General features: G+C 52.8%; 1 protein-coding gene across 6 annotated transcripts in view; it reads right to left on the reverse strand.

Annotated features, from left to right (window-relative positions):
* DLG3 (discs large MAGUK scaffold protein 3) overlaps positions 1-12,832 on the reverse strand; it is a 175,073-nt gene that overhangs the window by 74,065 nt on the left and 88,176 nt on the right. For all 6 annotated transcript variants that reach the window (XM_054039083.1, XM_054039081.1, XM_054039080.1 and 3 more), the window contains 4 exons: positions 9,600-9,650; positions 2,834-2,958; positions 1,143-1,312; positions 598-734 (listed from right to left, as the gene is read on the reverse strand). In XM_054039083.1, coding sequence (XP_053895058.1) covers positions 598-734; positions 1,143-1,312; positions 2,834-2,958; positions 9,600-9,650 — 483 coding nt within the window. The remainder of the gene's footprint in view (positions 1-597; positions 735-1,142; positions 1,313-2,833; positions 2,959-9,599; positions 9,651-12,832) is intronic.

Below are 12,832 nucleotides of genomic sequence, written 5' to 3' on the forward strand. Positions count from 1 at the left end.
GTGCGGTCCCTTCCCAGCCATGGTGGGACTCCCTGACGTCAGTGCACATCAAATCTCAGGCATGTCATTAATGTCATATTTGGGAATTCGCTCAGGGCCCCCGGCCCCAGCCCTGCCAGGACATTCACCTTGTCAGCAAACAGTGATAGTAACAACCGGGAACAATCCTACATGCAGCAGGCCACATTCACCAGCTGCTCTGTGTCACCTGGTGATGCAAAGTAGCCACTACCCATCGGTCTGTTCTGCGACAAGCTCTCCCCTGTCCCTTCTCCATTGCCCTGAAGGGGATCAGCTGCTGGGACTTTGTCCTTACGGCAATCTAATTATAAGTGAGTACAAACTAACATCTCCTGCTCATTGCCCACTGGGCCCAGCCATGTAACCCCTGGTGCCCAGGCCTGGGGAAGGAGAGCTCGTGCTCTTCTGGTGGGGAGAAAGGGGCTCTGGAGCAATGGAAAGCCCAGGCTGTATATGGAGCAAGAGCCAGGGCTAGGTGGAGAGGGCTTTAGAGCAGATACCTCACAGAGACCTCCCCTGACATCCCCACCTCCCTCTCTCCGTCTCTAGAGCTCAGAGGAAGGTGCGTGCGCTCACCGCCAGCAGCCGGTCCCCGATCTGCAGCCGGCCATCCTTCTGGGCAGCCCCTCCCTCGATGATCTTGGTGATGTAGATGCTGTTGTCTCCTGGGATGTGCTGGTTTCCGATTCCACCCGCGATGCTGAAGCCTAGTCCTGAGGGGACACAAGAGGCAATGAGGGGAGATTGAAAAGTCCCTAGATGGTGAGTGGAACACACCTGCCAGGGGACATGGGGCATTTACAGCGCCAATGGGCTCGCCCCCCATGGCTCCTCCGCCCAGGCTCTCATGCCGCTCCTCCTGTTGGTGACCTGTTACTTGGGCTTGGCTAAGCACATGGAGCAGATGGAGAGGATGGTGGGCTCTGGTCCCTGAGCAAAGAGGGACGTATGGAGAGGCCAGTACGCTCTGACTACCAAGCGTTGCTATACCCTGAACTGTGATTTCCCAGGCCCCACACAGCTTGCTGCTGCCCCTCAGTCCTGACCCACAGCCCCCCAGGCCATTTCTGCCCGGTGACAGGGGCTGGGTTAGGCTACTGCGGCCATTTAAGAGATTTCACCTTTGGGTCCTTTCATCAGGTTAACTTCCAGGATAGTCTCAGGTGGGGGCTGCCTCCGACGCACCACAAGTCGAACCACCGGGCCCGCTTCCTTCAGTGCCTCCACTGCCTTGCTGTGCACCACCTCAGAGACATCCACTTCATTTACCCGCAGGACGCAGTCGTTCACCCTGCAAGCAGCACACACATCATTGGCCGAACCCTGGATGCTCTCATCACGGTGTTTAGACAGCTCTTGCCTCAAGTCTCTGGGGAATCTCCTGGGAGTTCCCCTGCATCCACTGTCCTCCGATCTCCTCTGACCACTGCACACCTTGGCCAAGGCCACAGATCTCCACCCAGAGCCCTGGGAACGCCACTGAAAACACAGTTCTCTCTCTTTCCATCCGCCTGAACCCCGAGACGCTGAATCAGGACACTGAGCATGTGGCCAGGACTGCAGTACGGACACTCTCAGGCCAAGCCCAGCCACTTAGCAGGAGGTGGGTGGAGAGGGGGTGTTACCCCACACTTGCTCCAAAGGGGTTAATGGAAGACAGGTGGGCCAATTAACCTATCAGGCTGAGAAGAAAGCCCTAATTAGGGGAAGCTCACCTGTGTGGGAGCAGGTGGGGCTTCTAGAAAGCCAGGGAGCTGCTAGCAGAGAGGGGCTGCAGGGAAGCAGTCTGCAATCACTCCCTGGGGGAAGGGAGGTATGTTTGGGTTATAGAAATTGGTCTGCAGTCACTCCCTGGGAGGAGGGAGTTAGGGCTGGCAGACCTGGTGAGGGGAGCCAGAAGGACCAGGAAAGTCTCAGGGAAAAGGCAGCAAGGTTCGGGATCGTGCAGACCTCGGGTGCTGATCAGATGGTCCCTGAGCTGGAATCCGGAGCAGAGGGCAGGCCCGGGTTCCGCTGGGGAAGTGGCACCATGGGTCAGTGAATGGGAAGACTGCCTAAGTCTGCTGGAGAGACCGGCTGCAGGATGTGCAATAAGCAGCAGAAGGGGGCCTTGGACCTGCAAAGAGCTAATCCCCAGAGCGGCCAGGAGGAGGCGCCACCTGCAGTGAGTGGGGGTCCTGCAGGAAGGGGATCCTTCAGCATGACAGAGGGGTGAGAGAGACCCCTCAGCTGGGGGACAGGGAAGCATGGCAGATCCCTGACATGGAGCGAGGGGCAGGGGGTATGATGACTCATTGGTGGTAAAGGGGGAGATAAAGAGAATAGGCAAAGAAACCAGTCCCCATATTCTCTTGTCCCAAATCACCCTCGACGTAGCCCATTACCCCATTCTCCCCACGAGGAATTCAGCCCCTCTCCTTGTACTGCCAGCACCACCCTGCTACTCAAAAGCTCCCGGCTGTCCCAGCTACGGGCTTCCCCACAGCACCTCCGAGTGCTGCTGAGCCCCCGGTCCGGACATCAAGGCGCCGTGCTACTCCTGGCAGGGGTCTCCCGTGAGGAGAAGCTGCCAAATGTACCAAGCCAGGTGAACAAATTCTCTGACTCAGCTGAGACTCGCCAACTCATTGCATGGGGGAGCCTGTTCCGCACTGCTGGAAAGCCCTGCGCACTAACCCTGTGCCTAGCCGCTGGGCTTGGGAAAGCGAGCGCCGTGAACACCGACCTGGGCAGCAGTAAAGCCAGAACAAGCTGCTGCCAAGTGACCCCACGCATCGTGTTCAGGCCAGGCCAGCAGTTTTCAGGTACTCACCCTAAGCGGCCATCCATCGCTGCAGCTCCACCAGGGATGATTTTCGTGATAAAAATCCCTGGATCATCAGGAACATGGGGATTATCAATTCCCCCTGCAATGCTGAAGCCAAGGCCAGAGTTACCCTGGGGAAAAGCAAAACACAGGGAGCCTTTCTGAGGAGGGAACTTGCTCCCTAGGTGCTTGTACACCCCCAGGCCAGCGGCTGAATTAAGGCACCGCCCTCCCCTCTCTGATGGTGCCATGCCAGTGAAACCCTCCCAGACCAGCAACTCTCAGGATGGCACAGTAGCACCTGCAGAATCTGGGTTCATCCGGGCAGGCTGAGAGGAGTCGCACAGTGGTTTACAGAGGCTGATGCACGCGGCCTGAGGGGCTCTGATACTCCAGCAAGGCGTGCTGAGAAGGTGGAGCAGCAAGAGCCAGAGGTCTCCCTCCCAGGAGCCATGTCCCTGGTGACAGCCTGAGCCAGGGTCAGGCTACCACCAGTGCCAGCAGCCCAGTGTCTGCCAGGAGAGAGAACCACGGCTTGTGCTGGTACCAACGCGTCTGATCCAATGACAAGGGGAATCTCCTGGGCCTCCCAGGAGAAAACACCTGCACAGGGGCTCAGCACAGAGCCAGTGCTAGGCAGAGACCTCACAGAGACTTCCCCTGGCATCCCCACCTCCCTCTGTCGGTCTCTAGAGCCCAGAGGAAAGTGTGCGCGCTCCCTGAAGAGCTCCAGAAACGTGGTATTTGGACTCTGATTCTCTCAGATGCACCAGTTTACACTGGGGTAACTACTGACTTTGGCAGAGTTATTCCTGAGGCACACGGGTGTGAACGGGTGGAGAACAGGCCCCTGGTCTCTGTGTCGGAGTCGGAATGACAGAGAACTCTGGAATGGCCAGGTGTACACACAGCTCTAGTATGGCCTGGGGCAAGAGCAGGGACGGTGCGGAATCCTCCTTTCTGACACTGAAACCAAGCGACCTGGCATTGTCCTTTCTTGGTGAGAAGCCATGCGGGCGGTGCTGAACGCCGCATCCCTCCCTGCCATATCCTAGTGCCTAAGGCATCTGCTGCCCACACCCCATCCCTCTGTGTCGCAAGCCCGTGTGCACTGCTCTCGTTTAGTGACAGGCCTTCGGATTACGTTTCCATTCTCCTACACTGGGTTGAAGTGGAAAAGACCACCTGGTTTTGCTGTTCTGCCTTGGGAAAGCACATTTTCTCCTTGTCTCCTCAAACAGAAAGGCTGACACCTTGTTGTCTCGCCCCCTCATGACTTTCTCATAAGGGAGACCTCGAGCTCTGGGTCACTTCTGTGGCCCAGGACCCTAGAGAACTGTGTCTGATCAATGCAGTGATTGTGTGCTCAGCCCCTTGGATGGATCCCATCGATGTCAGACGAGCACTGGCGTTGTCTGCTAGAGGTCTCCCCTTAAACAGCTGGGCTTGGAGAATCACTTGTGAAGAGAGCTGGTGAGATGGACAGGAACACTCAGAGGATTAGATATACCCTCGTCTGGGGGATGCCAATAAGCCAAGAAACGTAAGTGAAACAGAGCCCAGGGTTTTGAATACAACCCCGGAGCTGAGAGTTTGCAGACAGCCTGGAGATTCCATGTGACCTATACCAGCTGCTCTTTAGTTTTCATGATGTAGTCCTCTGAGACTCGTCCTCTTCTTCCCACTCTAAACAATGAGGTTCATCCCATGTATCAGCCCTTCAGACAGGCAGTGAACACTTCTCTGACATTACAACAAACCCATCATATGGCTTATTTAGTCTGCAGAAGAGAAGAATGAGGGGGGATTTGATAGCAGCCTTCAACTACCTGAAGGAGGGTTCCAAAGAGGATGGAACTCGGCTATTCTCAGTGGTGGCAGATGACAGATCAAGGAGCAATGGTCTCAAGTTGCAGTGGGGGAGGTTTAGGTTGGATATTAGGAAACACTATTTCACTAGGAGGGTGGTGAAGCACTGGAATGGGTTCCCTAGGGAGGTGGTGGAATCTCCTTCCTTAGAGGTTTTTAAGGCCCGGCTTGACAAAGCCCTGGCTGGGATGATTTAGTTGGGGATTGGTCCTGCTTTGAGCAGAGGGTTGGACTAGATGAGCTCCTGAGGTCTCCTGATATTCTATGATTCTACATGCTCAAAGCACTATATAGGCATTGTGTCACAACAACCCTGAGGTAAGTATCCGTACCATGACTACCCCCATTTCCCAGATGAAGAAACTGAGGCATCGAGAAACAAAGTGAATTGGCCAAGCTCATACAGTGAATCTGTTTGAAAACTACACAAGATGCTGGAGAAAAACCAAAAGCAATGACTGCTTCTGTGCAGCATGAACAGAAGGAATCCAACATGAGTTGGCTGGATTGAGCTATGAAATCTATGAACGATAGATGATCTAGCAATCTCGTGGATTATAAAATTGAGATTTTTCATAAAATGTGGCTTTTCTTAGCCCATCTGATTGAGGGAGATCAATCCAAAACGGAACAAATTCCTCTTGTTTATTTGGGTATCATCCTACCCTGAGAATAGAAGCTGCAAAATCTGTTACCCTGGAAAAGGGTTAATCTCTTCCATACATTGTAGATTTTCTAGACCAATTTAAAAGGCACTCTTTTCCCCCTTGGCTTGCAGAAAGATGGTGGGGGGAGAGCAGCTGAATTCTGTACGATAGCATTTGCATATGATTTCCAATTATTTGTAGGATGTCAAGGTAGTGCAGGAGGTGTTGAAATATTCCTCCCCGCTGCGCTCTGAAAGGCTCCTGGTTGCTGTTCTGTGGGCTGGAAACTGGCTCTGACAAGCAGGCACATGACAGGTAACCTTTGGTTCCAGTACAAGAAAAGCTGCTTCTCCTGCTCTGGGGTTACCCTCCCTCCTTTCGCTGACTTCCAGCAGCATTATGGTCAGTCTTGGGAAAGCTGCAGAGAGCTTTACTAGCCCCTGGAGCCTCCTGCATTGCTGTCTTGAGTCCATTCCCCAGGGAAGTTGTGCTAGTAAAGGAGAAGGTTGCTCTAAGATATAGGGTCATGTCCCAGGACTTGAACCATTAATTGTCTAACTATGATGGGGCAACCCATACTGTGAGCTGAGAACTTAGCGCCAATAAAATATCTTGGAGCCATTTCACTTCCCTTTGGCAGCCAAGACAATGGCAAGTGCAGAGAACTCTCCAGCCTGCCCCAGGGCTGCTCCAGGTGAGAGCACGAGGCACTGTGACTCTCCAAAAGGCTGCAGGCTCGTTGTTTAGAGAGAGATTTTTAATCTTACTAAACAAACTCCTTGAGAGCGCCTGTCCTTCCTGCTAGGGAAGAACTTCGGTGGCTATTGCTGGAGTAGCGGCGCCCACCACAGGGGCTCACGCCGCCTTGTGTCAGGGACTTCATGAGAACAGAACTGAGCAATACTCAGTAAATCTTGGGCAGCCCCAGAGCAGGATCTGCCCTTTGCTCTCTAGAACCTCTAGAGCAACTCACCTCCTGCTGTGTTCTGACCTGGCTGCAGCTTTTGAAGCAGCCAGACTAGGACAAGAATAGCTTAGAATGACAGCGCTCAGAAGGTGAGGTCAGGAAGAGGTGGAGCCCTGGGGCTAGGTCCGAATCTGGCAGAACAGGCCAGTCTTCTCTCTAGTGATGGGTGGCAGGGGGTGCTCGTCACACCCTGGGTTATCTGGGTTTCCAATTGCAGTGCAGTTCCAGGTGGCCACCAGAGCTGTGGACGGTCTCCAGGGTGGGAGGGCGGATGGCTCACTGGAGGATAACTCTGTAGAGGCAGAGAGTTCCATGTACCTCACTCTCCCGACCAGCAGCACCCCTGTGCCTCCAGGACTAAGCTTCGGCCAGGGCTGATCTCACCAGGCCCCGGGAGCACTGGGAGATGAGGTTATTTGTCTGATGCGAAGGGGATGTAAAGCTGCTGTCGCCTCTGTGCAGCTGGCACCTCAGTCCACACTGTTCATGATCTCCCCAAGTGGCTCCTCACAGCTGCTGGAGAGATAGAAGGGTCCTTGTGGGGCGCCATGGGCGGGGGCTCAGGAGATGTAGGAGCAGGTGCCCTTCATGGCCCCTGTGCAGATGGAGAGGAAGAAGCGACCTGATCTCAGTGCAATCCTGCTAGCCTCTGCCATGTTTCCAGGGACCACGGTGTTGAACACTATGGAGAGGCTCACAAGGTCTGGGGGTCTGCCCCCTCCTTTGAGCTCGGGCTACAGTGGGCAGTAGTCAGCCCAGGAAAAGGGGGGTTTCTTGTGCGCCATACAGCTACATCCAGACTGACAATCTGACAAAAATGGCATTCAGGGTGATAACACCTGCTGATCTGTGCGAGGGCTCGCGTGCCCCACGGGCTGCTAAACTGCGCTGGGCTCTTAGGGGCCTGCTAGTCTGTCGCTCCCGCCAGTGAGAAAGGCACTTCCTCGATTGGAGAGTTCCCAGGCAGAGATTTCTGCAATGGCTGAGAAGGGGGAAATCACCTCAGACCTGTCCTACTTACTGTACGGCGGCTCCACTTTGGAGCCTAATTCCAGTGTATTCAGCAGTGCCACTACCTGCACCCACGCAGCTCGCTCCCAAGCCATAGAGTGCTGCGGAAGGGCAGGTGGATGGAGGCTCCGTCCCTGGATAACCCCCCAAGATACAAAGTGGAGGAGAAGAGGGAGACGTCTGCAGGCCAAGAAAAGCAGCGTTACCAGGTATGTCTTCCTCTGCTGTGGACTCGCGGGGGTGTAGTTCTGTTACGCAGGAAACTGGTCGCTGCCGTGGGCAACCCTCAAATAGCCTCTGGCCTTGCTGGGTCTACAAGCTAACGAGACCAATACAAGTTCTCCAAGGACTCAAAATGGGATTTGCCTTGGCACTTGTGCAAATTAGTGTCACTCTGCTCATGTTAGTGTGCCCCTGTGTGCATCCCTCGTGAGAAGTGGTGGAGCACGGAAGTCAAGGTCTCTACAAGAGAATAACCAGAAAGTATCCCTTTACCCTGGAGTGAGCTGGATACCTACCTGCAAGAAAATCTCACTATTGAGGTGTGAGTCCCAGCCAAGCCTGGACACACAGTTCACTGTGGCTGCCTGGGCCCATGGGCTGAAACCCACCTGGCTGCTGTTGCCCAGGAGGTGCCGTGCAAATGAAACAATGGCCATAAAGCTGTTGCTGTCCTGGCCAGCCTGAGCCTGGCCTGGCATTCACCAGCTTTATCCCAGAGCCAGGAGTGGCTTCCCAGTTTGTGTGGTGACGTCCTGATGCTATGTCCTATGCATTCCTGACCCTACATGGTATCGGAATGCCAGTATATCTCCTCAGGCCATGACATGCCGTAAAAACTGAGCAAAACCCAGCTTTACCTGACTGCAGGAACCCCCGGGGCAAACGGTGGTGGGAAGAACAGGGGTTCGCTGGTATCCTGGAGTATCAGGACATTTTGTCATTGGTCTGTGGTGCAGAGACCTGCACAGCTGGCACCCTGGCCACCTCAGCGCCAAAAGCACCCATCAAAATAAGCCACTCGCTTTCTCACGTGCAACATATCGTTCTGCTGGGGGGAGGCAGGGGTTCCGCCCTTATCCTTATGCTCCTGGCAGGGCCGGCTCGAGGCACCAGCGCACCAAGCAGGTGCTTGGGGTGGCCAACGGAGAGGGGCGGCTCGTCCGGCCCTTGGATGGTGGGTCCCTCAGTCCCTCTTGGAGGGAAGGACCTGCCGCCGAATTGCTGACAAAGAATAAAGTGGCGGCAGCAAAGTGCCGCCGATCACGGCTCCCCCCCCCGCCCCCGGCTTGGGGCAGCAAAAACGCTGGAGCTGGCCCTGGCTCCTGGAGCCTGGGGTGAGCCCCTCATGGTGTGGGAAGGGGGTGGTTTAATACAATCATGCTATAGAGCTCAGCATTCTGGCCTTGGCGTGCAGATCCCGTGGCCTTCAGCAGAGCTGCCTGTATGTCTGAGGGCAGATTCTGGCCCTTTGTTTGACACTCTAGGGAGCTGAGAAAACCGGTCCCCCTTGAGCCTGCCCAGCCCTCTTCCTGCCGTGCCCAAGGACAGCCTCTCTCCTCTCTTCACTGTCACTGCTCATCTGGAATCACAGGGAAAGTCCCCTCCCTGGCTCGCCGCAGCACGGGCTCCAGGACGGAGTACTTGCCCTCCCACGCAGGACCTGTAGCAATGCCTGACTCACCCGCGCAGAGGATGTAAGGAATTAATGTGTGGCAGAGATACATGTTCTGCTGAAAGTCCCAGCTCATCCTAGTACAAGCTCCTGTGTGGGAGCTAATTTTAGCTCTTGTCTGTACACTATATGCCATCAGCCCTGCGTCGTCAGTAGCTCACAGAGAGACAAGGAGAAGGCCCAGGCAGAAATTCCCCCCATTCCAACCCAGTTTACTAGAAAACCTGTCTCTGCTGGTTAATATCACCGTGATTAATACCTTGAAGTGATACGCAACGAGCTGACAGGGCAGAAAAGGGTACAGCTGACTTCATGTGCCTTTTGCTGATTTCTGACCCTAGCTACTCTCCATCTTGTGTGTGTGGGAGATTCCAGCTACTTGTGCGTGAGCAGACGTGTGAGAGACCCCATGTGTCAGGCGGCCAGCGGGGTGAGTGGGTGGGAGATTGCTGGGGGGACAGCAGTGCTCAGGAAAATCCTGCTTTTCAAGCTGTGAGTGGTCAGCCTGTGCTGGTGCTCTGCTCTCCTGCAGCAGCAAACCCACATGGTGACCCACAGCGCTCAGGGCGACACCGCGTTGGAAAGCGCCAACGTCGCACTTACCCTTTCCAGGACAATCTCCTCATACTTAAACATGCCATCGCTGCCGTTTACCTGGGGAAAGAGAGACAGTGTGTTACACCCCCAGCCAGCTCACAGAGATTCATCTCTTGCTTTAGACAGGTGCCGGCTTTCCCTTCAACATCTTAACAGGGCCGGATCTCCAGTTAGGCACAGCAGGCCCGTGCCTAGGGGCGCCGGCATTCTAGGGACGCCTTACCTCTCTAAAACTGTGTGTAGGGGGGGCGCTGAAGATGGTGTGCCTAGGGGCGCATAAGGTGTAAATCCAGCCCTGCATCTTACTATTAAGAATCAGGCCCCATATCTGTGGCTCTGAAGCTGAAAATCACAAACATAATCCCCTCCCTAAAATTAAGACAAACACTTCTTTCTTTGGGCCTGATCCAAAGCCCAGAGTTCCTTTGTCCTCTTGGTTCTCTCTTCTGTGACTTTAATGGCAGCACATTTCAAACAACAAAAAAGCAATTTTATGTGTTCTGCAGCATATAACTAACCCCTGGAACTCACTGCTGCAGGATATTATTGAGGTAAATAAAGTGGATTAATCAATTTTTAAAAGATTTATACATAACACTTAACTTGCACCTTATACCTTTCAAATGCTTTACTAACATAAACTAGTTAATATGGTGGAGTAAATAATTCAGATAGTAATTTATTCCACTAATTTAGCTGGTCAAAAGAGATGTGAGGAAGCATAGGGCGTGGGATGGAGACTGGAGAAAGTATTATAATGCCATTATATAAAACTGAATGGTACTCCCTCACCTGAACAGCATGTTGCCAACAGTGCTGGTCACCCCATTCAGAAGGATACAGCAGAATTAGAGGGGTGGGGTGGGGGAGGGAGAGTTCAGAGAAGGATAGATTGGAAAGACTGCAGTTGTTTAGCTAGCCAGGTGACTAATAAGAGGTGACATGATAGAAGCATATAAAATAATAAATGGTCTAGAGCAGGAAGATTGGGAGCTTTTTGTTCTCCCTGCCTCCTAACAAAAGAACAAGGGGACATTCAATAAAACCAAAAGGGGGTAAATGCAAAACTGATACAAAAAGAAATACCTTTTCACACAATGTGTAATTAGACAGTGGAACTCATGGCCACAGGATGTTATTGAGACCAATAACCTCGTAAGGTTCATAAAGCAACTGGACATATATATGGACCACAAGAATATCCAGAGTTGTCATTAATTATAAAAAAAGTGTGGAAGGGATATTAGACTTCAAGCTTCAGGGTTAAGCCAGTATCTTACTAGTAGAGACCAGAATGAGACCTGTGAGGGGACAAGTTTACCCCACATCTGTGCCTGTGGGGTTCCTATGCTTTTCCTCTTAAGCATCTGGTGCTGGTTGTTGTCAGAGATAAAATACTGGACTAGATGGACCGCGGGTCCCATTCAAACTGGCAATTCCTATGTTCCTAGACTCCTTTGTTGTTGTTGTTGTTGTTGTTCAGAAATGGCCTGCGAGCAGTTCACATGCTTTTGGGTTTTTATTTGTTATTAATCGACAGCCCATAGATTGTGTGCAAGCAGCTTGCTGCAAATACTTCAGATCCAAAATCGGAGCGGTGCTGTTATGTTTGATTGGATTCACAGGTCACATTTTATTGATTCCGTTCCCTGACTGGATGAACGTGAATAGTTGGGTTCAAGGTTAAAAATTCACACCCTGTGGCTATTCTCTCAGACGCCCCGTTTCTGTGACATTCTTGCCAACAAACTTGCTCAACACAAGGTCCATGGAAAGCAAACACAAAAGAGATATGAATGCAGCCAAAACAAAATTACTGAAAGATGCAACCAAGTAGCCACAGGATTGTTCAGCAGGAGCTTCCCAGCTCTGTGATTTGACTGGAGTAAGAACAACACGTGTTTCTAGAGCGACACACTCACCAGCATCCCAATGCACCTTATTAGCTCAGATTTAAGGTAATAAAATTACTAAAATCTGAAACCCTGAATCATGAGCGTTAAGAGGCCGCGGTAAATGTTATTTACACAGGGAATAAAACTTCACGTCATTCCTATTTCCTTCTGGGTTCATTTGCTTATCTGCCTTGTTTCAGATCCTCGTAACCACGTTCTGCCTAGTGTCTGGGCCGTGGCAAGTTGAGAAGCATGAGCCCATGTGATGGTGGACAGGAAGAGAATGGCTGTGATGGCAGAAGGGGAAGGGGAAGGGTCTGGCTGCTGTCACCACTCAGTACTGCTCTAGCAGATAATGATTGTAATTGCCTGGTACCAGCCGTGCTGGAGCAGAAAGGAAGCAGGGGGTAATTTACTCTCACAGAGCTGCAGATTCACAGAAGCAAAACCTCATTTCCATTCGCTTGGCATCCTTTAAATCTCCTCCGTGGGGATGCTGCAGTGCTCATGGCTCATTCCCTGTGGCTGGCTCCTCCTGCTCGTGGTGCGACAAGGGAGTGAGGGTAAAACCTCCCTTCCACACCTCTAGTTCCTTTTAACGTAAGGGCTTTTCAGACATGTCCTGGGCAGTGCCTGAGAGGCTCCATCACTATCCCCCGACCTGCCATGTCTCACTCATTGGAAATAGGAATGGGTGCACCTCTTTTCTCGGGGGTGGGGGGTTTTGATTTGTTGCTGCTGGTTCTCGCAGTCACATTAAGGGCTGGGAGTGTTCACATGCTTCAGGAAGACACTACAAGGCTCTCACTGTGTGGAGCAGAGACACCAGCTCGCTCCGGAGAGTCAGCAGTGGCAAGATGAAGTTAATGGAATCAGGTTAGGTTACTTAGCACCGGCTGGAAAACTCTGCATGTTCCCACTACTGGGTGCAGCTGGGCTGCGGGGAACCTCTAGCAGCAGTAGTGCCTGCAGCAGCACCATTGTGGCTTTGAACTGTCCAGGAACAAGGCAATGAACGGGGGCACCGGGCTCCAATCACCTCTGCTCCTTTCACCGCATTCCTGGAGCCCAGCAGATGGTAACAGGACTCTGAGGAGTGGGAAGGCTGAGCAGGGAGCATGGATCTGTAGAGGCTTCTTTAGAAGAAACTCAAATTACTGGTGAGTATCCTCCATTTCTTCTTCCAGTGGCCTCCATACACAGCCACTTGTGGGAGCTTAGCAGGCAATGCATCCTCCCAGGATGGTGGGAGAAGGAGGACTAGTTGACGAGAGTGTGGTACCACTCTGCCATATTGGGCATGTGATCTAGATGCCACGTCTATTGAGTGGTGTCTTGTGACTG

Source organism: Malaclemys terrapin, chromosome 9, assembly GCF_027887155.1.
Source record: "Malaclemys terrapin pileata isolate rMalTer1 chromosome 9, rMalTer1.hap1, whole genome shotgun sequence".
Lineage (NCBI taxonomy): Eukaryota > Metazoa > Chordata > Testudines > Emydidae > Malaclemys > Malaclemys terrapin.